The sequence below is a fragment of the Arachis hypogaea genome, chromosome 16 (assembly GCF_003086295.3).
Source record: "Arachis hypogaea cultivar Tifrunner chromosome 16, arahy.Tifrunner.gnm2.J5K5, whole genome shotgun sequence".
NCBI lineage: Eukaryota > Viridiplantae > Streptophyta > Magnoliopsida > Fabales > Fabaceae > Arachis > Arachis hypogaea.
In genome coordinates, this window is record NC_092051.1 from 28,217,260 (window position 1) to 28,242,683 (window position 25,424).

The window sequence follows — 25,424 nt, forward strand, 5'->3', positions numbered from 1 at the left end:
TTTTACCCCACTTCACCCAAGTGGCTCAAACTCAAACACATTGACATATCATATACTATTCCTCATGCCAATTCTCAACAACACCAATTCCAATAAATTATTATTGTACACAATCAACATCATACTCACCATCAACATGGTTCAACCCACAATTCAACCATAACCAATCATCAAGTATATATCACAACATGCATATTTCTCATACATCATACCACTAAGGCCTTAATAATCATCATCACATATATGACCACGTCATATATCTCAATCATTCAACAAAATCAACAATTCAATGCCTATCTTAGGGCCTCTAGCCTAAGTATTTCCTACCACATTACATATTAGATACGGGAAACCGAAACCATACCTTAGCCGATTTTCCCAAGCTCCCCCGGAGCACTTCCAAACCACTTATCCACAAGCTCTCAAGGCCTCAACACCTCCAAGAACAGATTTTTCACCACCAAACCCTTTCCAAGCTTTTCAAAGTCACCAATCAAGCTCCAATATTCACATATACACAACCTAAGCCACAACCATCATACCCATACACAACATCTCAAAACCCAAACATCATAGAACAACAAAATCACACTAGGGTTGAGAATCTTACCACACCCAAGGTCCAAGGAGACAAGATTAACCTTCTCCTTCAAGAGAGTTGGGTCCTATAACATCAAAGAACCCAAAATCTCAACATTTTACCCATGAAACTCGAAAATAAGGGCTGGAATTTCGAACAGAAACACGTGGCTTACCTCAAGATTAGTTGTATGGGTTTTGTAGAGCTCTCCGCGGTGAACGCGTGGCCGCAAACGGAGCGGCAATCGGAGCTCTAGATCAAAAGTTATGGTGGTTTGAAGATCAAGTGAGAGAAAGAACTTGAGAGAGTGTTCTTCCTCCCCTCTCTTCAATTTCAGCGGGTTTGAGTGTGTTGTGAGGAGAGAGAGTGCTGAAAACTAGGGTTTTGGTTTAGTTATGTTGGGCCAAGGGCCCACTTTGGGTCCGGTTGGCCCGGTTTGGCCCGTTCGGTCCAATCTTGGTCCGAATTCTATAAAATTGGTACCGAAATTCTCGTCTCAATTTCCTCTATCATATTAAGCCATAAAAATATCATTTTTGGCTTTCTAGAATAAATTCTCATATATGGGTTAATTAGCCGTTAATTAACCGGGTCTTACATTCTACCCACCTAATTGGGAATTTTGCCCACAAAATTCAAATTCAATTACCTGAGAATAAGTGCGGGTAATCCGTTCGTATCTCCGACTCAAGTTCCCAAGTGTGTTCTTCAACACCGCCTCGACTCCAAGCCACTTTGACTAATGAAACCTCTTTTCCACGCAATCGTTTGATACTAGTATCGTCAATTCTAACTGGAGCCACTGGAAGCGTCAAATCTTCTCTTAACTGAACCGATTCAGGTTCTAACACATGGCTAGCATCAGGAGTGTACTTTCGAAGCTGCGACACGTGAAATACGTCGTGCAGGTTTGAAAGATGGGGTGGTAAAGCCACCCGATACGCCACTGGCCCAATCCTCTCCAAGATCTGAAATGGACCAATGTATCGAGGATTCAACTTCTTTGCTTTAATCGCTCTACCTACTCCTGTGGTCGGAGTAACTTTCAGGAAAACATGATCTCCTGCCTCAAATTCTAAGGGCTTCCGCCTTTGATCGGCGTAACTCTTTTGACGACTCTGCGCCGTAAGCATCCTATCTCGGATCTTCTTGACTTGTTCAATGGTCTCAGCTATCATTTCCGGCCCCAACAAGCCTTTCTCTCCAGCTTCATACCAACATAGTGGAGATTGACATTTTCTCCCATACAAAGCCTCATACGGAGCCATTCCGATGCTCGCATGGTAACTATTATTGTATGCAAACTCTACTAACGGCATATACCGATCCCAACTCGCCGGTTGGTCCAAAACACAAGCTCTCAACATATCCTCTAGTGTTTGGATCGTCCTCTCGGATTGACCATCTGTTTGAGGATGGTACGCTGTACTCAAGCTTAATCGAGTTCCAAAAGCTTTCTGAAATGCACCCCAGAACCTCGAAGTGAAACGAGGATCTCTATCAGAGATTATAGTAGCAGGTACACCATGGAGTCTCACAATCTCCTTTATGTATAACCGAGCTAGCTCCTCAAGGGTGTAAGTCATCCGAACGGGTAAAAAGTGAGCTGACTTCGTCAGTCGGTCCACGATCACCCAGATAGCATCAAAACCAGTCCTAGTCCTTGGCAATCCCGACACAAAGTCCATTGCAATACTTTCCCACTTCCATTGCGGAACCTCTAAGGGTTGCAACATCCCGGAAGGTCTTTGATGTTCAATCTTTACCTTTTGACAAGTTAAGCACTTTGAAACATATTCCGCCACATCATTCTTCATACCCGGCCACCAAAACATCGCCTTTAAATCATGGTACATCTTAGTACTTCCCGGGTGAATGGAGAATCCGCTTTTATGTGCCTCCTTTAAGATATCTTGCCTCAAAGTGCCAACGTCCGGCACCATGATCCTACCCTTGAATCTCCATAACCCATCTTTCTCTTCCGACACTCTCCACTGTTTTCCTTGCTCGATAGCCGGTAACACCTTCCATAACGCTTCATCATTTTCATGAGCCTTTAGGAGTTCGGACTTAAAGTCGCTCGAGATTTCTAATCGGCTCAAACACAATGTTCCAGATACTTCTCGAGCACCAATTTTTAGACTCTCGAATCCCTTGAGCAACTTCTCCTCTTGAAGCATCATCCAAGACGCATATAACGACTTTCGACTTAACGCATCCGCCACTATATTCACCTTTCCAGGATGGTAATTTAACTCAAAGTCGTAGTCCTTCAACAATTCCATCCACCTTCTCTGCCTCATATTAAGCTCTTTCTGATCAAAGAGATACTTCAAGCTCTTATGATCAGAGAAAACTTGGAACTTAACCCCATAGAGATAATGCCTCCACACCTTCAAGGCAAACACAACCGCAGCGAGTTCCAAATCGTGCGTAGGGTAACTAACTTCATGAGGTCTCAACTGTCGTGAGGCATACGCCACCACATTATGGTGCTGCATCAGCACGCACCCTAGGCCCTTTAACGATGCATCACAGTACACCTCAAAAGGCTCGTTCGGCTCAGGTAACACTAACACAGGTGCAGTGGTCAACTTTTTCTTCAATGTCTGAAAGCTCTCCTCGCACTCAGGAGTCCAAACAAACGGAGTGTCTTTGCGAGTTAACTTTGTCAACGGCAAAGCTAATTGCGAAAAGCCTTTGATGAACCTTCGGTAATAGCCAGCTAAACCCAGAAAACTCCTTATCTCAGTTACTGTGGTTGGTTGCTTCCAATCCATCACAGCTTCTACCTTGGTTGGATCTACGGCTATTCCCTTCTTACTCACCACGTGACCCAAAAACTTCACCTTATCCTTCCAAAACTCACACTTAGACAGTTTCGCATAGAGTTTCTTCTCCTTTAGAATCTGCAACACGGTCCTCAGGTGTTCCGCATGCTCTTCTTCAGTCTTGGAGTAAATCAGTATGTCGTCAATGAAGACAACAATGAATTTATCCAAAAACGGACGGAATACTCTATTCATGTAATCCATGAATACTGCAGGAGCGTTCGTCAACCCAAAGGACATTACAGTGTACTCGTAATGACCATAACGAGTCCTGAAAGCGGTCTTAGGGATATCCTCACCCCTCACCCTTATCTGGTGATAACCGGATCGCAAATCAATCTTAGAGAAAACCCCAGCTCCTTGTAACTGATCCATGAGATCATCAATCCTCGGCAATGGGTACTTATTCTTTATGGTGACCTTGTTCAGCTGCCTGTAATCCACACAGAGTCGCATACTTCCATCTTTCTTCTTTACCAGTAACACTGGAGCTCCCCACGGGGAAACACTTGGTCGGATAAAGTTCTTACCCAACAATTCCTCTAACTGAGACTTTAGCTCGGCCATCTCTAACGGTGACATCCTATAAGGAGCACTTGAGATTGGTCCCGCCCCAGGCACCAATTCAATAGCAAACTCGACCTCTCGGTTAGGTGGAAATTCCTCAATATCATCGGGAAACACTTCCGGAAACTCACACACTACCGGAATCTGATCCAACCTTTGATCATCACCCGAAACACCCACGGTTAACAACAGGATACCCTGACATTCGGTTCCAGAACAGTTCATCATCATTGAATTCAAGTAATAATTATTCACCACAACCGGCCCTTCTGTATCCTCCGGCATAAAGTACACCGACTTGGTAGAACAATCAAGCAGGACATGGTTTTCGGATAACCAGTCCAATCCCAAGATAAGATCAAGACCGATCATCGGTAAGCAGATTAGATTATGGACAAAATCACGCTGCTTGAACTTAAACGAAACTTTCGGGCATCCTAGTCTAGTTACCATAGCTTCATGGGTAGCATTATACACTTTTAAGTCATAACCTAAGGTTACGATCTTCAACCCTAACTCATGGGCTTTCTCAAATGCAACGAATGAATGCGATGCTCCCGAATCAAATAAAGCATTTAAAGTTTGACCAGCCATTTCACAGTTACCTCGAATGAGTGTCTCGGATCCCTCTGCACCCACAGCTGAGGTGGTGAACACCCGACCCGTCTGTTGTGCTTTCCCAGCACCTTGCTTTTGCTTCTCTGGACAACTTGCGGCTTTATGCCCCGCCTTTCCGTAATTGTAGCACAAACCCCATACGGCCTTGCATGGTACTCCCGGATGGTGACTCCCACACCTAGTACAAGCTTGATCATTCTGAGGCTGCTTCCCAAACCTTTTCCCTTGGGAGTAGTTGTTGTTGGGCCTCCTAAAAGAACCTCCCCTCTTGAAAGACAGACCTCTAGGTGCAAAGCTCTTCCCTCGGTTCTGTGGAAATGATCCTTTGTGACTTCCTTTCTCAGCGGCTGCCCTCTTCACACACTCTTCAGCAACCCTACACTTGTTCACCAATTCGGAGAAAGTCCTAATCTCCATTGGCCCCACCGAACCGAAAATATCACTCCGGAGTCCTCCCTCGTACTTAACACACTTCCATTCCTCATATTCCACCGGAGTCCCTTGACACATACGAGAGAATCTGAACAACTCCTCAAACTTGTCAGTATACTCAGATACGGACATAGTACCCTGCTTCAGCTGCAACAATTCAAGCTCCTTGGCCGTCCTAGCAGAAGTCGGAAAGTACTTCTTATAGAACTCCTCTTGGAAGACATCCCAGGTGATATAATCATCACCCTGCTGCAGAAGACGACGGATACCTTGCCACCAATGCGACGCTTCACCTGTGAGCATATAGGTAGCGAACTCGACACGCTGTCCTTCAGGTACCACTTGTGCTTGCAGTGCTCGCTCTATAGCCTGAAACCATGTATCGGCCTCAGTCGGGCTAGTAGTTCCCTTGAACTTAGGTGGATTAACCTTCAAAAAGTTCGCCAGTGTCATCGGGCCTTGAACTCCACCTCCGTCATTACCATGGTTGTTCATCTGTTGACCAAGAGCCTCAGCAGTGGCTTGCATAGCAGCAGCCATATTCTCCAACGCAGTCATAAAGTTCAACGGGTCATTAGGGTTAGTGTCCGGCGCACGAGCATTAGTACGACCTCTCCCACGGCCTCTACCGCGTCCACGAGGCGCCATCTGGTTCCTATACACACCAAACAATCGATATTAAGTTGATCAGTCTCAATATCGGAAGTTTAGTACTTTAAAGTCCCAAATGCATGCTCATGAACGTTTATGCCAACTATATCAAGTAGATATACTAACAGCACATAACACACATACAGAGAATGCACAGAAGCATAGTCAGTCCATTCCCCAGGCTCTACAGGAACGAACTGCTCTGATACCATAATGTAACACCCTACCATACAGAGTCTTATGCTTAAGTCATAATTCAGAGATGGCAAGGTATTACGACCTCTAAAACAAAAATTTAGTACGTATAGTAGTATGAATAATTGATTATAACTAGGAGCCTTTGTAGAAAAAGGGGTAAACAAAAACCATAACTCGAACGCGCAACACTCCGATCGATAACGTAACGAGCAAAGGATAAGCTAACGCAAGATCATATATATAAAGAGTGTCAAAAACGGGAATATCAAGACTCAAAATCCGGCTGCGAAGATAACCGGTCCGAGCATAATAATATATATATATATATAATAAAATAAGGAAACCCCAAAGGAAACCCAAAGGGACACAAATACATACAACCTATTCTCCAAAATCTCCTCTAGAAGGAGTCATCACAGTTTGTATTATTTAATGGAGATAAAAGTATCTAAACAAGATATATAAACCAAAACAGAGTCCCAAGAACAAAGGATCTTCGCTAATCCAGAAGTCTCCAGCATGCCTCAACGAGAAGCCTCGCGTCCTGCATCTGAAAACCACAAAATCCGCATGGGTGAGAACCAGAGGTCCCCAGCACGGTAACAGCTTCCACATATATAATACATAATAATAGAGGAAAGCCAAAGGCAATCCTAGAACTTCCTCCAGATAATATCAAAGCTTATAAACAAGCTAAACCATATAAGGGTATCTGACTAAAGATTCTTCAGTCTAACTAATACTTCCCTTTCCGATTCCTTCAAACCTCCCAACCACCAGCAGGAGTATATTATAGCAAACACAGTTATATCAGACAAGGAATATACAAATAGGAGCAGTTAAGACATTTAGACAATTAGCAAGTAATATGCAGTCAAATAGGCAATCTCAAACAATTCACATAGTATGCATATGATGAATGCCTGTCCCTAGTGGCTGATGATATCATCTGTCGGTTATAGAGCCAACCCGACAAGTCCTGGTAGCTAACCATTGGACTGTCCCTCTGTCGCGCATCCCCAACTCGAGTTATACTCGTTATAAACTTGATCATAAACATGATCCATATCCATCACCCTCACTGGTGAATATTTCGGGGGCGAGCTCATCCGGGTCTTTCACAGTGCCCGGCCACACTTACGACATAGGGTCAACAGAGTCTCGAGCCTCCACCTGGAGCACGTGGTGGCTAGCCACTGCTTCCTCCCAGGGATCTCGTGCCTCTGATAGTGGAAGTGCAAATCTCAATTATCAATAATTCAGCATAAGCATGCATGAATTCTCATCCATGGATCAACATCCATATCAGCCATCCGGCTCACGGTTCAGTCCAGAACCAGCCAATATTCATATTATACACAGCCTTTCCGGCTCACGGTTAAATCCATAACCAGCCGTTTCATTAACAATTATAGCCTTTCGGCCCATGGCTTAACAAGCACTTCCACCACCATCCTCCGCATCTCACATAATCATCTTGATCCTCATTGATCATTCATTTTTCCCTTGCTTCACTCGCAAGTTACCTCATTCACTAGCCCCTTTTTAATAGCTAGGCATGTCATAATGATTTAAGACATAAATGGTGAGATCGGAGGCTTAGAAGTATGAGATTTGGCTTTTAAAACTCAAAAATCAACTTTGGGATGAAAACAGGGCCACGCGTACGCGCACTCCACGCGCACGCGTGGATGGCCTCAAAAACTCATCGACGCGCAAGCGTCATGCACGCTAACGCGTGGATTAAAGATTTGCCAATCGACGCGCACGCGCCAACCACGCGTACGCGTGGGTGTTCTCGTGCCCTAGGCACAACACTGGCAAAGTTCTGGCATAACTCTCTGGAAAATGGCTGGGCATTGGGTGCAGCACAATCGGCGCGCCCGCGCACATCACGTGCACGCGTGGATGGCGCTTTCTGGAAGATCGGCGCGTACGCGCCAGGTGCGCCCACGCGCAAGGGGTCATTCTGCTAAAAATTTTCTAAGTTAAAAGCTGCAGAATTCACAGATTTAAACCCCAATCTTCCAACGGACATAACTTCCTCATTTTAAATCGTTTTTCACCCGTTCTTTGAACGGCATGGACATCCCGGATCCAATTTCATTTCTAAACAGATTTGGTACAAAACGGAGATCCGTAGTCCAAGTTATGTCCCGCCAAAGTGTGCCCAAAAACCATTTTTTCATACAAAACCACAAAGTGCCAATTTCAAAACAAGCCATTTCCAACTCTTTTCAAAACCAATCAAAACATGCCAAGTTCATCCCTTTTCTTTGAAATCAATCAAAATATATCAAATTCAACATCAAGCCTCCTCAACTCACACATTGACACACATTACCACAAATTACCAAAATCACTATCTCATCATTTTACCCCACTTCACCCAAGTGGCTCAAACTCAAACACATTGACATATCATATACTATTCCTCATGCCAATTCTCAACAACACCAATTCCAATAAATTATTATTGTACACAATCAACATCATACTCACCATCAACATGGTTCAACCCACAATTCAACCATAACCAATCATCAAGTATATATCACAACATGCATATTTCTCATACATCATACCACTAAGGCCTTAATAATCATCATCACATATATGACCACGTCATATATCTCAATCATTCAACAACATCAACAATTCAATGCCTATCTTAGGGCCTCTAGCCTAAGTATTTCCTACCACATTACATATTAGATACGGGAAACCGAAACCATACCTTAGCCGATTTTCCCAAGCTCCCCCGGAGCACTTCCAAACCACTTATCCACAAGCTCTCAAGGCCTCAACACCTCCAAGAACAGATTTTTCACCACCAAACCCTTTCCAAACTTTTCAAAGTCACCAATCAAGCTCCAATATTCACATATACACAACCTAAGCCACAACCATCATACCCATACACAACATCTCAAAACCCAAACATCATAGAACAACAAAATCACACTAGGGTTGAGAATCTTACCACACCCAAGGTCCAAGGAGACAAGATTAACCTTCTCCTTCAAGAGAGTTGGGTCCTATAACATCAAAGAACCCAAAATCTCAACATTTTACCCATGAAACTCGAAAATAAGGGCTGGAATTTCGAACAGAAACACGTGGCTTACCTCAAGATTAGTTGTATGGGTTTTGTAGAGCTCTCCGCGGTGAACGCGTGGCCGCAAACGGAGCGGCAATCGGAGCTCTAGATCAAAAGTTATGGTGGTTTGAAGATCAAGTGAGAGAAAGAACTTGAGAGAGTGTTCTTCCTCCCCTCTCTTCAATTTCAGCGGGTTTGAGTGTGTTGTGAGGAGAGAGAGTGCTGAAAACTAGGGTTTTGGTTTAGTTATGTTGGGCCAAGGGCCCACTTTGGGTCCGGTTGGCCCGGTTTGGCCCGTTCGGTCCAATCTTGGTCCGAATTCTATAAAATTGGTACCGAAATTCTCGTCTCAATTTCCTCTATCATATTAAGCCATAAAAATATCATTTTTGGCTTTCTAGAATAAATTCTCATATATGGGTTAATTAGCCGTTAATTAACCGGGTCTTACACGATGTCCTGGTGTCATTAACAATCTGGGATTTGAAGTGTGTAAATGAGCTGCTCGACTTGAATGACTTTGCGGATGCAATGCTATCCATTTCGTTGTATGAAAGTAGTGTCTTGAAATGAAAAGGGGAGCAATGACATTTTATGATTTGATGGAAGCGATATTTTGGTTGTGTTTTAGGGTGTTGTTTGTTTGTAATCATTTCCATATTTGTTATGTTGATTGAACTTATTATTTGCGGGTAGAGAAAATAGGATAAGATTGGATGGATGTTAAAGCATTGAAGAAGCTTAACAAAAATAAGAAATTAGTGAAGAAACTTGCCAAGAAACTTGTCAGATATGACTTGTGAATTTGTATTTTAATTTGTGATTGAACTGTGAATTTAACTTTTGTGTTGTAACTTTTGACTTGTGAATTTGTATCCTCAAAATTTTTAAAATTTTTAATTTTTTATATTTTATGAGTCACGTTTACGTTCTGTCTTACGACTTAAGAAATTATAAAACTTTGAATTTTGTTAGTTTAGAAATTATTAAATTTAAATATTTAAAATTATATACTGAAGTTACAAACAAATTTAAAAAAAATTAAAAATTTAAGTTTACCGGCAAATTTATCATCGGTTAAATCCGTCGGTAACTATTAATTTAATAATTAATATATATTACTGTCGGATTTACCGAAGGAAAAATCCGACGGAGACAAGTACCAGAGTTAAGTTTATATCTACCGGTAATTAGCAGTGGACAAAATAATCCGTCGGTAAACAATTACCGACGAGATTTATACCATCGGATTTGTTTCGCCACTAAATTTGACGGCAAATAAATTACCGGAGATTATTTTTTGGTAAATCCGTTGATAAATTCGACGGTATTCGTCAAATTTTTTGTAGTGCCTCTTCAAATGTACATACCTATTATTGATTCTTATTGATTCTCGATTACATATCTAATTCATTTTTTTATAATTAAAAATACAAATTGATTTCATTATTATTTTTCTAATTATATAATGCGATTGATTCCTCTTTTCACTACAAGAAAATAGAACATTTGTAACAAAAACTTTGTAACAAATTTAAAATTGTTACAAATAATTATTTTTTTGTAACAAAAATTAGTGATTGTTACATAATAATAATATTTTGTAACAACAATACAATTTGTTACAAAAAGTTTTGATATTTTGTAATGATTTAATTTTTTGTTACAAATTATATTGGCTTTTGTAACGAATCGGTATTTTGTTGCAAAATTTTATAATATTTTGTATCAAAAAATGAAATTGTTGCAAAAGTTCAAAATATTTTGTAACAAAATATTCATTTGTTTGAAAAACTCCAATCATTTTGTAACAAAAAATTAATTTGTCACAAAATTCAATAATATTTGTAACAAGTTATTTGTTTGTCACAAAATATAAGAATTTTCGTAACTAAAAAAAATATTTTAAAATGTTAAAATCTTTAAAATAATTTTATTTTGTTTCAAAAATTTATTTTTTAAATATTATTTATATTAATTAATTAATTATTTTTTATAAAAATTAAAGATTAAATGATTAATTTTTAAAAATGGTATATATTATTTTATATTTTTTATAAAATTAATATATAATTTTTACTAATAATCAAGTCTTAAATATTGACTAGAAATTAATTTTTAAATTAAAATAAATTAATTGTTAAAAACAAATAAAAATAGTTAAAATTTAAAAAAAATGTAAAAAGTAAAACTTCTAATTCTAACCCTCACTTCACTCTTCATTCTGCTATTCACTGTCCTCGTCCACTCTCGCTACCTCCACGGCTCCACCTCTCACACTCAAGATCACCATCTCATTATAGAAGGCACAACCGTCATCGCTAGCTCGCTGGGTCACACTCCTTCTCTTATTTAAAATAAATTTATAACAAATATTATTTTTTGTTTTATTATCGCTCTAAAATTTAACATAATTTTACACTTAAACAAATTTTTGAAAAACTCTCTGAAGAATAAAATATAGAGCTTTGACTTTTTTTTTCTTTCTCTACTAGTCCTAAACCCACCATAACCGAACATTCATCATTAAATTTGTAAGATCTCCAATTGTTAGAAAATAAATAATAAATTATTTGTCTTTTATTATAGTTATTCATGATTTTATTTTTAAATGATTATTTACCAAAAAATAATTAAATCAAAGTGATCAGATTTTAAATTTAAAATTAATTAGAATTCATATAATTTTTATAAATATTTGGATATTTTTTATTTAAAATTTAAAATTTTAATAATTTAATTAAATAATATTTTTTTAAAATTAATTTATAAAATTATAATTAAATAATATTTTTTTAAAGATAATTTTATTAAATTAAAATTGGTTTCAATTATATGCTATCTCTATTTTTATTAGAAAGGATCAAATTACCCTTATACCTATTTTTACCTAAAATCCCAACCCTAATTTCTAACATCACTCCCAGCTTACACTCTCCTCATACACATAGCGCCGCTTACACTCCCTCACAACACTCCGCTCAAGTGTACACACACACGCAGAAGCGGAGAAAGAAAAGAAAGAAGGAAAGAAAGAAAGGGAGCGCGGAGAGGAAGAGAGAACCGAGGGAGAAGTGGGTCACGCGAGGAGAGGAGAGGGAGTGCGCCGTGGTGCTCATGCCGCCGCGCTCCTTGCCGCCGCCGTCGTGTCGCACAGAACCGACGAGGAGAGAGAGGAGATGTTAGAGGAGAGGAAAACCGTCGCGTCACCGTCGCCGAGAGGTAGAAGAGGACGTGCGAGTGGACTGCCACCGTTCTGCCTCACCGCTGTCGAGCCACCCACTTCCGACCGCAGCTGGTTCGCCGTGAAGAGAAGCCTGCTGATGCGACGCCGCTGCTACCATGGTTGTCGCAGTGTAGCACCGCGTCCTTGGTCACTGCCGAGCTTGCCGTCGCTATTCCGACGTCGTCATTGGAGCTGCCGTTGCATCACTGCGCTGTCGGAGGAGGATGAAGTCTCGTGACCATTCCTGGCCACCGGGAAAGTCGACGTGGCTGCCACAACCACCACCGCTGCTGCCGCTACTTGGTCCAGTCATTACTCCTTGAGTACGGTAAGCGTTTTCGCATGAAAGCCTCTAGTAATTTTAAGTTATCACTACTGTATCCATATGTTTTTTTTCAACTGGTTGATGAATTATGTTTTTCTTGGAGTTAATTAGGGTTTGACAAAATAACCATTCCCTCTTTAAAAAAATAGAAAGAAAAATTGTGCATATATCTATACAATTGAATTTGGACAAATACCTTGAGTTAGTGAATTTATTTGTAAGTAATTGATCCAACTCTTGTATGTCATAGGTGAAAAACACTATATGCGAAATTTTATATAATGCACTGTCAGATTGTGGCTAAGACAAATTTGGTCCTTTGTTGTCAGGATTCTTCCGAGATTGCACTATCATGTTGTGGCTAAGATAAATTGTCCTTTATGGCTGTTGAATATGGCTCCATATGGTTTATTTAGTTTTATCACTTAATTTTAAATGTCTTAAATATAATTTTTTTTGGTCTAGTGTAACGAGTCTAATTAGTTTCATAAGTATGGTTATATTCATGGAACTTTTATAAACTCAAAATGACTTGTATTACTAGGTTTTGAATTGATGCTAGAAGTTTGAGAAATTCAAGAAACTAATTATTATGTTGCTGAACATATATAAAATAATGTTCTTTTTTCAATTCTGTATATGTTTTATTTTTCTTTCTTGTGAGTTCTGTGATGCCTCTCCGGCTCTTTTAATTAAAAAGGGATAATGACAATTATTTTTTTATTTGTTTTATGTTTAATTTAAATTTTTTTCTCCTTTTTACTGCATCAGTGTATCAAGAAGTTTTAATTGGAGCATGCACAAATGTGAATATCTAATATTCTAATTCTGTTTTAATTTTTGTTGTTATTCAAGAGTTTGGTAATCTCTATTACTGGTGGAAGGCCATACTTGCTAGTCCATCATAGGTATCCGTTCTTCTTGCATCACTGGTTGGTAAGTCAAGTTTTTCCCCTTCTTTGCCTTTAATTTATATGGTTGGTTTATTGCTTGTTACATAAATAATGAACACAGATACATCATACATCACTTTATTCTATTAAGTACTCAGTAGTATAATCATAGTCATAACTATCATTTTCAGTTTTAGTAAATAAAATTCAGTCTTTCACATTTCTTGATGTTATCTTTAGACATTTTTTGCCTTTTTGTTGGATATAGAGAAGTGAGGCTTGTGAGCAAAGAAACTATCATTTTTTCACTGTTGGTAACATTATTAGCTTGAGTGAAAACTCAATTGGAAGCTCAACAAGCCGTTGTGAACTCTTTCATGACGCGCTTTGACAATGAAAGAAACTAGACAATTAAAGGTGCCCCTAAAATTGCTTATGGTTTTAATACATATTCATAGATGATTCATATATTATTAGTATAGTTTAATTGTATATGGATCTATTTATTACATTTTACTTGTGTCATGGTTGATAAATGACAAATGTCCTATTATTTGATTTGATAAATTTGGTTGTGTATTGGCTGAGAAATAAGTAATGCATTGGTTATTGATGGAACCGTTGACGGTGGAAAGATCCAAGTTTTAAGGGAGGTTCTGCCAAAATTTTTCTAAAGATTTTCAATAAAAGTTAGTGAAAAAAATTGTAATTGGTGTTATATCTTATTTCTAATTTTTTGTTTCGATTTTTTTATTTACAGGAGTGTTAAAATTGTGACAACATGCTACCTAAAGGACTCAAGAATATTTTTATTCATAGAGACACTAATATATATTAGACTTTTAACTTTTGGTTGAACTTGTGTAAGAAATATAACTTGTAGAATTGATCAATGTAGACATTAATGTTATTTTGTTTAAAAAAATTTTAGTTAAATGAAGTATGTTTTAATTATCTATGTTTTTACATATTATATAAATGTTGACTTGCTCAGTAAAATAGTTAATATATCAATTAATTAAAAAATTAATTTGATAAATTATGTATGTAATTGTATTAAAAAATATTGTTACAAAATAAATATTGTGTTTTTGTAACTAAAGAAAATAAAATGTTACAAAATCAAGTTATATTTTGTAACAAAATTTTATGATAAGAGAAAATATATTGTCACAAAATATTTTGAAGATCAAATTTTGTTATCACTTTTGTAACGAATTTTTATTTTTGTATCAAAAAAATTTGTTACAAAATATTGTTTTGAATTATAACAGTTTCATTTTTTGTTATAAAAACTTTTTGTAACGGGACATACTGTAACAACCATTTTTTCGTTACAAATTCCTTTTGTTTCAAAATTCCAGTTTTTTGTAACAATTTTTTTGTTACAAATATTGCTTTTTCTTATAGTGTTTATATAGATAAATAGATAGAGATGGTGTATTTCAAATATATTATCTGCACACAAAAATAACCATTGAATCAGCTGTCGTGTATTTGAAATAATTCATGTTATTAAAACAAATGGAATTAAAATTATGCAGATGTCTTAAACTAAAATTAGTTATACATCTTATTCTAAACATAATTATATAAATCGAATCAAATAAACTCGATTTACACCAAATACATGTACTAAGATACACAGTAAATCGAATTCATTAAATTTGATTTAGTAAGGTACTATACAAAATCGAATGAATAACATTCGATTTATATATATCATATTGACGGCTTGTGGTATTGGGTCCTACTATACCTCGTTGAAAATTTTGATGAACATTCTGGTCATATCACACATTCCAAAACAAAGATTAATAGTTAAATGTTTCTTGTTCAAAAGTCTTTTAACAACTCTTATTAAGGTTATTCTAGAAAAAAAAAATTGAAGGTATTATTATTATTATTATTATTATTATTATTATTATTATTATTATTATTATTATTATTATTATTATTATTGTAAGATTCCAGGTTTTAAAAAATTAAATAATTAGTTATTTATGAGTTATTATATTTGTTGAGTTTTGTTTTTTAAAAAAATTATTTCTAACAAAAATAATTAAATAAAATTTTATGATTATTAAAATTTAATTTAATTATGACTTATTCTATTAGTTTAAAATATTTATTAGAAACTATTTTAATAGACAAAATATTTAAATATACTTTTATAATTGTTATTATTATATTATTATTATTATTTTATTAAAGTTTAAGAAAAAAAAAAGAATGGCCGAAGCCATTAAGAGAACAAAGAAAGAAATAAAATATGATTTACTATGCTTATTATACTTACTATGCTTACTATACTTACTAATATATATATATATATATATATATATATATATATAAAACCAATGAGGTATGTCCTTTTTCATGACACCTAACCCTTTTCTTAATAAAAGCTTCAGCACTAATCCATTCTTTCTTTTAAATCATGAACAAGTTAATTAAGAAACAAAAAGAAAGGAAACGTGGCTTGTATATAGATAACATTTTGACACCTAATGAGTTTTAGTATCACAAAATTCTCATTCAATACCCTTAGCCTTTAATCACATTCATCTCTTTCATATCACCGAATGAACGAAAGAAAAAAAAGAGAGAGAAACACCGTGAGAGAGAGAAGAGAACGAAACCATGGAACCGTGAGTTTTCAACTTCGATTACTTGCGATCCGTAATTCCAATAAAAAATCTAATCCGATAAAAGTGTCCGTATCATTCTCTTCTGCACGTTAGCGTTATTTTTGTTTGGTAAAAGTTGACGGTGACGTAGCTCCTCTTCCCCTTGAGTTCGGCCAACTGGAGTTTTAGGAGACACAGATGATTTCTGACATTTTTCTTTTCAGCAGCTCGGTCAAAAGTTTCTCCAAAACTTTTGAGGATTTTGATTTCATACGGAGGTAGGGGATTTTATTTTGAAATTAACTGTTTTTAAACTATGAATGCCATAGAAGTCTAGTGAGTATTTGTAAATAATTTATGATTGTTTGAAATGACTGAATGATGAGTTTAAGTTGTGTTTGTGACTGAATTTTGATGAATATGTATTTGATTTCTTGATTGAAAAGAGGTTGAAAATGGTTCAGTTGGGACCCGAAAAAGGGTGGCTAACCCCGAGTTTTAGGGGAAGTGCTGTCGAAATTTTATAAAAATCTGAGGTTTATTTGAAAAGTTATTTTAAAAAGATTTGGTTTTGAAAAATTAAATTATTTGAGATTTATTTAGTTGAGAAAAAGGTGTATTCTATTTTTAAAACTAGATTTATTAAGAAAAACATAATGTTTTAAATCCAGTTTTGTAAGGAAGGATTTTGTTCTAAGTGTTGTTTTGAGCTTGGTTTTTTTAAGAAAAGGAATCTCTGCCACAGGAGAGCAGAGAATAAGGATTTAAGAATATATTAATTAATGAAGTGTCTGCCACAGGAGAGCAGATGTGACATTGTTTGGGCCTTAGTGCCAAATGTAAAGTGGGGACGCCCACACACTGAGAACTGTTTTTCAGATGTACGCTTATTGATTTGGAAAGTCACACTGATGCGGCCTAGCCGTACGACTTATAAGCACACTGATGCATCTGGAAAGTCATATCTGGGACTTGTGCCCGGGTAATGTCGGGAGCGGGTAGGCAACCGACACATGAGCTCATGGCCTGCGTTAGGGATAGACATGCATCATGTTGTTTGCACATTTGCATTTGATTGCGCTTGCTTGTCTTACTACTTTGTGATTGTATTGTTTGTCTTGTTGTGACTTGCTTGTACATTGAATTGAATCTCTTGCTTGCGCTACTTGTTTGTGAGTGTATTAAAGTGATTACGAGTTGACATTTGACTGAGGATTAACTATGTGGCTGAGAGACAGAAAATGTGACCAGTTTTATATTTAAAATTTGTTTTGAGTTTAGAAATTTAAAGAAAAGTAATTATTTATCTAAAGTAGAAATAAAAGTATTTTCAAAAGTTTAACAAAATAGTTTTACTAAGTAAGTTAATTATTTGCATTAAATTCATTACTTTTACGGCATTCCCATTCCCTACTGAGAACATGTGGTTTGTTCTCACCCCAAATCTTCCACCCTTTCAGTGACACAGGTTCAGAGATTCAGTAAGAAGCTGCAGACGATTCGTAGATTTACTTGTGATTCCTGTTGTTTTTATAGAGTTCCCTCGTCCTTGTTGCTTTAGGGTTTTTATTTTATCCAGAGGGATAGGTATTGTATTTGAGTTTTACATTGAATTTAATCGTATAACCTCTATTATTATTAGTAATTATGTGATTGTTATTATTTGAAAATCTTTTGTTATGTGATTTTAATACTAAAATCTATTTTTTTCTGAAATTTTCTTAAAAACGGAAACGCGATATCGACGTAAAGGCTCAATAGTAAATTTATAATAAAGGAAATCAGGTCCGTAACGCCTTAATTTTGGTACGATCATGACGTGCTAAAAGTTAGGGTGTTACAATAATTATTATTATTATTATTATTATTATTATTATTATTTGAATCAACTTAAATTTGTTAATATTGCACCAAGATATTTTATGTTGATAAACTTAAGAAGTGTTTTTCATGTAATTATTGACTGAATTTGTTAATAAGGTACTTATTAGTATTAAGTTGTTTAAAATAAAAAAAAATTAAAAAATAAAAATTTTAAAATATTCATAATATATAAAATAATTCACGTTGATAAAATAAAATTCAAAGTTTTAAAAATTTTAATAATATTTAAAATAGAACAATAAATAATTTTTAAAATTTCATTAAAATTTTTAAAATTTTAAATTCAATTTATTTTATCAACGTTATCCTATATATTATAATATTTTAAAATTTTGAACTCTATTTAATTTTATCAACTTGAATTATCTTATATATTATTAATATTTTAAAATTATAAATTTTTTAAAAATATTTTTATTTTAAACACCTTAATACTAATAAGTACCTTATTAACAAATTCAGCCAATAATTACATGAAAAACACTTCTTAAATTTATCAACATAAAAAATCTTATTGCAATATTAACAAATGTAAGTTGATTCAAAATTTTAATGCTATTATTATTATTATTATTATTATTATTATTATTATTATTATTATTATTATAAAACCTTCAGTTTGTTTTCTCGAATAACTTTAATAAGAGTTTTTAAAATATTTTTTGACAAGAAATATTTAGTTATTAATCTTTGTTTTAGAATGTGTAATATGATCAGAATATTCATTAAAATACTCAATAAAGTGTAGTAAGACCCAATACTACAAGCCGTTAACATGATATATATAAATCTGAGGGCAAATCACTTAATTAAGTCAAGGGGAGGAGAAATTTACACAAATCAGCCAAATCAAAAATTGGTTCATAAATAAACTAATGGACAAATCTATATAGTTTGAATTACACACAAAGTAATTCGAATCAGAGTGATTCGAATTACACCCAAGCACGAAACTCTAAGTAATTCGAATTTGGCTAATTCGGATTACTCATTTTTTGGCTCTAGTAGTAATTCGAATTGGGGTATTTTGAATTAATCTTGATTCGGCTATAAAAGGAGTTCGAACCAACCTCATTCGAACCACTTTTCCATTCTCATACCCCACCAAATCCCAGAGAAAACGACCCAGATTCGCTCCAACAAAGGCTCGAGCAGGATATTCAGCCCATGGGAGACGATCCAGACAGACTATATCGTTTGGATGGAGTTGCTCATATAGTCGGGGTCATCAACGACGAGGTTAGTACGGAATTTTTTTTTAAAGTAGGATTAAGTAACTTATTCGTTTGTTTATATACGTTATGTTAGTGGTTTTGGTGGTAAGTGACGTTGGTAACATTTTATGTGGCTGATTTTTTATGTTTTGTTAGTGACAATGTATGCGATTTTGTTAGTGATTATGTTAGTGGTTTTGTTGGTGGTTTATGCTAGTGGTTTTGTTAGTGGTTTATGTTAGTGGTTTTACAAGTGGTTTATTTTAGTGGTTTTGTTAGTGGTTTTGTTGGTGGTTTATGTTAGCGGTTTTGTTAGTAGTTTTGATAGTGGTTTTGCAAGTGATTTATGTTAGTGGTTTTGCAAGTGGTTTATTTTAGTGGTTTCGTTAGTGGTTTTGTTAGTGGTTTATGTTAGTGGTTTTGCAAGTGGTTTATATTAGTGGTTTATGTTAGTTGTTTTTGTTAGCGGTTTTTGTTAGTGGTTTGTTGTTAGTGGTTTCTGTTAGTGGTTTTGGAAGTGGTTTTAATTATCTGGTCCATCATATGTGCAACCCCAGCGATGCATCTCGAGCATGCGACAGCAGCAGGGCATGCGACTCGACGAGAGGTACTAGGGGTATAAGTTATCAAACCGGACCAAAATTTATCGCAAAATCGAATCGAAGTTTACAACAACCGAATGGAAAACCGAAAAAACCGATTTTTTTGGTTTTTTTGAATTAAACCGATCAGTTCGATTCGGTTTTCGGTTAGCTCAGCAAAAACCGAACCGAACCAAACCGAACCGAAATATTGGTTCAGAAATGCTTGTTTTTACACATTTTCCCTTTAACCTAATATGCAAACCTCTAACCTCCCAATCCCTACTCAGCGCAGCCACAAGTCACAACCCCACAACACAATGCATCAGTAAACTGAGGTCCATATTTCTCCTCTATGCTTGATTGCCTGAGACCCTGAGAGAATGAGACCTTGAGAGAGCCAGAGAGCCAAAGAGCGCCGTCGTCGATCGATCTCCATCACAGGCATTGCAGAGAGCTGTCTTCACGCCATCGTCTCGCCGTCGTCGATCTCCGTTTGAGCCGTTCTTCCCCATCGCCGAACAGCAGTCCTCGTCGCCGTCCAGCAGTCTCCGTGGCCGAGCAGTTCCTCTTCGTTGGCGAGAAAACCCTTGGTCCGAGCCTTCTCCTGCAACTCACAATGTCGTCTTCTAAGGTTGGTAACTCGGTTTTTTCACAATTTGTTGCAAGTTATTACTTATTAAATATTCTTGTTGCTGGGCTGATTGAAAATTTGTTTCTGTTGCTGTTCGTTGAATTGAAAATTTGTTGCTGTTGCTGTTCGTTGAATTAAAAATTTGTCTCCCTGATCTTTGCTTTTTTCAAAATTTATTACAAGTTATTAGATATTCTTGCTACTGGATTAATTTCCCTGATCTTTGATGTAAAGGCAATAGATTGGAAAGATTATATCACGAATCTTCATATTCCAGCTCTAAGGGAAGGGGAATGGATACTTAGTGACTTGAACACGAGGGAATCTTCATTATATCTCTGTAATCTATCACTAGAGAGATAAATAAAGAGTTTAACCTTGTTAAAACCTTCTTCACACATGATATTACTCAATTGTTTTATTTATTCCACATTGTTTTGAGTTATCAATCTAAACAGTACTTAATTTAGAACCATGGTTCTTTCACAATGAAGCTTAGAAATAGGCTTCGTGCTTCTCCAATGACAACTGATTTTGAGGAGCTTATTGAAGAGTTTGAGAAACTTGAATTAGGTATGCAAAAAAAAAATGTGTAGTTCCTTTCATGGTCTATGTTTATAATTTATAATCTATATTATGTTTATAATCTATATTGATTTTTTTGTTTTATTTTTGTAGAAATTGCACCAACCGGAGAAGATGATGATGAGTCTGGTGTGGATTCAGATTAAGCATGGTGGTTGTTTATTTTTTTTTTTGTTTTAAAGTGACTGTTTTGATTTAAAATGTGTTTATTTTTGTTGTTTTGCTAGACATTTTTAGTTGTCTTTGTTTTATGTTTAATTAAGTTGAATTTGTATTGAATTTGGATGTGATATACTCTTGTTATTCTAGTTTATTGAAGGTTTTAAACTTCATTTTATGAAAACTTAAATTTTGATCATTAAGTGTAAAAAAACCGAAAAATCGACCGAACCAAACCGTTGTTGGTTCGGTTCGGTTATTCAAACAGTAACCAACCGAATGGTTGGTATCATTGTAGAACCGATCAGGTCGGTTCGGTTGATTTTCGGTCCAAAATCAAACCAAACCGAACCGATTACACCCCTGAGAGGTACGTTCTATACTTGCAGATGGCGGGATTATACCATCTTGCGAGGCTGAACGAGAGATGGTTCAGATTGGATAAGCCCCTAGTGAGTGCTTTCGTCGAGCGATGGCGTCCGGAGACGCACACATTCCACATGCCGTTCGGGGAGTGCACGATCACACTGCAGGATGTGGCGTACCAGTTGGGGTTGCCGGTCGACGGACGTTATGTCAGTGGTTGCTTGACGGATTTCCAAACATACATCCAGGGTGGCCGTCCAGCTTGGGTGTGGTTCCAGGAGTTGCTTGGTGTGATACCTCCTGCGAACCAAATCCAGAAGTTTGCAGTGAACTGCAGCTGGTTCCAGGAGACGTTTGGAGAGTGCCCTGAGAGAGCCAACGAGGAGACAGTCAGGCGCTGTGCTCGGGCATATATCATGATGCTGTTAGGCACTCAGCTGTTTGCCGACAAGTCCGGCAACCGTATTCACATTAGGTGGCTACCCTACGTGGCTAGGCTTGAGGATATGGGTGGCTATAGCTGGGGGTCGGTAGCACTCGCGTGGTTGTACCGGTGCATGTGCCGAGTGGCTAACAGGCATGTGGTGAAGCTAGCCGGTCTGTTACAGCTACTTTAGTCTTGGATCTTCTGACGCTTTCCTGGGTTTAGACCAGCTGGGTATGACACGTTCAGCCGGCCCTTGGCCTCGAGGTACTGTTATCATTTTCTTCTATTTAGATGACCTGTTTATTTGTATCACTTTTATTTATCATCAGTGTTGTATGTTGGCTTGCTTTATTTTATTATGTTATGTATGTGTAGGACCTGCTTTGGATTTTGTTACTTAGGTTACGTACGTTATTGTAATATTTTGTATCGATTATGTTGAAGATTGGTGTGTGTTATTTTATCAGCGTACGTTATGTCATGCTTATCTGATATAACTAGCAGACCTGGTTTTGGGGTCACATGCTGCCGGAACAGGACTCGTCCTAAAGACTGCAACAGTACCAGGCATCGTCAACTGAACTCCTAACACCAACCGCGGGAGCTCGTTGTACGACTCATCCCAATCACCATAGATGTGGGCAACGGCCTTCTGCTTCGCCAACCAAACCGTCCTATACGTCGGCCTGAACCCAAAGTGTGCCGCCGTCGCATTCAGGAGCACCTTGATGCTGACGGATGCATCAGCTCTAACCATTGGCATAATGAATGCCGAGATCGCATGATAATCCAGACTCTTGCGGTCGCTAGAGATGGACGTCACAAGACACGTATATGGTCCGTTGTACCGTTTTACCTCCCAAATACCCTTGCGCTGCCGGAGACTTAGCCTAATCAACCATGTGCACCCATTCCCAAACTCAGAACACTTCCTAACATACCGACGATAGTCAGACTTCACCACCTTGTACTGTACCCTGCATCGGATACTATACATCTTCACACTACAGCCTCATCTTTATCCTGAAACTGCTGACCAACCTGAAACTCTGTCAGACCTGTAGACCCCTGGCCATCTCTAGCACCAAATCCAGCAGGCTCCCCAGGCACCTCCTCCTGTCTCATGGCATCCAAGTCCAAAGATGAAAAGTGCGGAGGGTACTGCTGTGTGCCAGAGCTAGAACCACCTCCAAGCCCAGCTGGCTCACTCGCTCCAACATCATCGCCACTGTTATCAGCAATGATATCCGGATCCACATCATCATCGTCAACATCATCCAGCAATGCATCGTCCAAACCAACCGTGCGGCACACTGTAAAGAGGTCGGCACAATATCCCTTATTCCAACCTCTCCGCCTCCACTACAGTTGATATCAACAATTCAATGGCAGCTGATGCATCAATAGCAGCGGACGCATAGTATAGGAAAAAGCTTCTCTTCTCCTTTCTGCCCATTATGGCAGATCCTGAGCGAAGGCTTTGACGGCCACAACCCTACCTGGAACGACAAGTTCCTCGCCAGCGACACCTCTGGAATCTCCGTCGCCATTCAAAGTCAGTCTAACCAAGGCCTATTTTAGAGTCAGATCAGGGATTTTGAATTGATCGGTCAAAGCCTTAAACTCGTTCACAAATGAGTTGATTCGCTTAGAGCCTTGCCTGAAAGATTCGTATGGAATTAGCACGACCCGGCGATCAAATTCTTGGTGGGAATCATCAAATTTATAATGTTTTAATAACGGCTCACGCTTTTTTACTCGGAAAGGCGTTTTTTTACAATGAACCAAGCAGATAGAGAGATCTGGCATATAGAACCGGAACAGAGTCACTGCAATAATTCCAGGCTAGGTTGATAGAGAAGCATAGATTGTTCACTATGAACAGCGACCTAAGGCCGAAGCTTTTGCTAAAGAAAGAGAAGTAGAGTAGGATGAAGGAAGCAGAAGTGATAGGCACAGTTGATATCAACAGCGAACGACGGGGAGGCGACAGGATCGACCGGAGGTTCATTCACAGGGACAGACGAAGATGCACCAACAGGTCTGGAGCTAGAATCTTCTACCGTGCCTATAGTGTGGGTATTCCAATTCGAACCTCCCGAGCTAGATACCACATCAACGAACTTCGCCAACAGTTCAGGTGTCCTAACCTCGGGAAACTACCGACGACAATGAAACATGACTTGTAAGTCCTCATCACTCCCGATCGTGAAACAATCATACTTCACGATTTCTTGCAGCATTGAGATCGGAATGCGATAGAAAAACTTCTTAACCCGTTTCACGCCTTGCATACCAAGTTTCTGTAGTACAAAATTAACAAGGTCATCATAGCTTGTCGTCGGCCTCATAAAAATACTGAGAGGATCCCTATCGGTGAACTTCACACCAGATCGTATTTTTCTCTTAATCGCTCCTCTGTGATGAACCAACACTACAAAACTCTCCTCACTAGCCATTTTCTTACTCTAATGAGATCAATTAACGTTCACACCATATTTATACACGTCTGGCCCCTGTATAATTCGAACCAGTGTAATTCGAATTATAGCTTGTGTAATTCGAATCAGTCAAATTCGAATTACTTAGAATTGCGTGCTTGTGTGTAGTTTGAATCACCCTGATTCGAATTACATGGAGATGAAGTTCGAATCAAGCTAATTCGAACTATATAGAAATACGAACTGGTTGATTCATGAACCAGTTTTTGATTTGGCTGATTTGTGTAAATTTCTCCTCCCCTTGGCTTAATTAAGTGATTTGCCCTAAATCTGATGCTATTCATCCAATTTAGTATAGTGTTCTCCTAAATCAAATTTAATAAATTCAATTTATTGTATATCTTAGTAATTTGAATTCAATTGATTCGATTTACATATATTTAGTATAAATCGAATTTATTTAATTTGATTTATATAATTATGTTTACGATAACACGTGTAACTAATTTTAATTTAGGACATTTATATAATTTTAATTTTTATTTATTTTGGTAACGTGAATTATCTAATGTATGTAATTTATACATATTAATTCACACATTTTTCTCAACCAAATAATCAGGTACCAAAATAATAAAACCAATTATAGTTAGTAGGATAATCAAATATTTTTATAGTAGGATAATAAAAAATATTGTGAAACACTAAGTATGTATTTTTATATTGTGATTAATGGTGGTTAATTTTTTGTGTATGAGTATGATTGTTATTGTTTAATGAGTATTGCACTAACTACTTTTTGTCTGGAGTGTATTAATATTCTCCAATTTATAATTTAAATGTTCTTTATAAAGTCAAGAGTGCTACCCTCATTACTTCTTATTCCTTTGGGTTAAAGATTACGAGTAAAAGTTGAATTTTTATTCATCTTTTAATTTGGGTACATTTTTGGTTGTTCAAATAGATAAGGGATAAGACAAAAAAAAAACATATAAATAATTAAATAATGTTAGAAGGCTAATAACATTTTACATAATATAATATTTTTATAATAAAAATTTAAATAATTTCATATTTTAAAA

The 25,424-nt window shown here is 36.9% G+C and overlaps 1 protein-coding gene and 1 long non-coding RNA gene across 2 annotated transcripts; both read left to right on the plus strand.

Moving 5' to 3' along the window:
* The first annotated feature begins 15,986 nt into the window (after window positions 1-15,986).
* Window positions 15,987-21,352, plus strand: LOC112758068 (uncharacterized). Its single transcript, XR_011874166.1, has 3 exons — window positions 15,987-16,329; window positions 20,599-20,937; window positions 21,043-21,352. It is a non-coding gene; the product is annotated as an uncharacterized lncRNA (long non-coding RNA).
* Window positions 21,353-21,497: 145 nt separating this feature from the next.
* On the plus strand, window positions 21,498-22,091 carry LOC140180079 (protein MAIN-LIKE 2-like). Its single transcript, XM_072220475.1, has one exon. The coding sequence runs from the start codon at window positions 21,498-21,500 to the stop codon at window positions 22,089-22,091; it is 594 nt and encodes a 197-aa protein (XP_072076576.1).
* Window positions 22,092-25,424: the final 3,333 nt, after the last annotated feature.

Bases quoted from the DNA above. Each gene is read 5' to 3' on its own strand.
- LOC140180079 (XM_072220475.1), top strand. From the start codon at position 21,498: ATGGCGGGATTATACCATCTTGCGAGGCTGAACGAGAGATGGTTCAGA.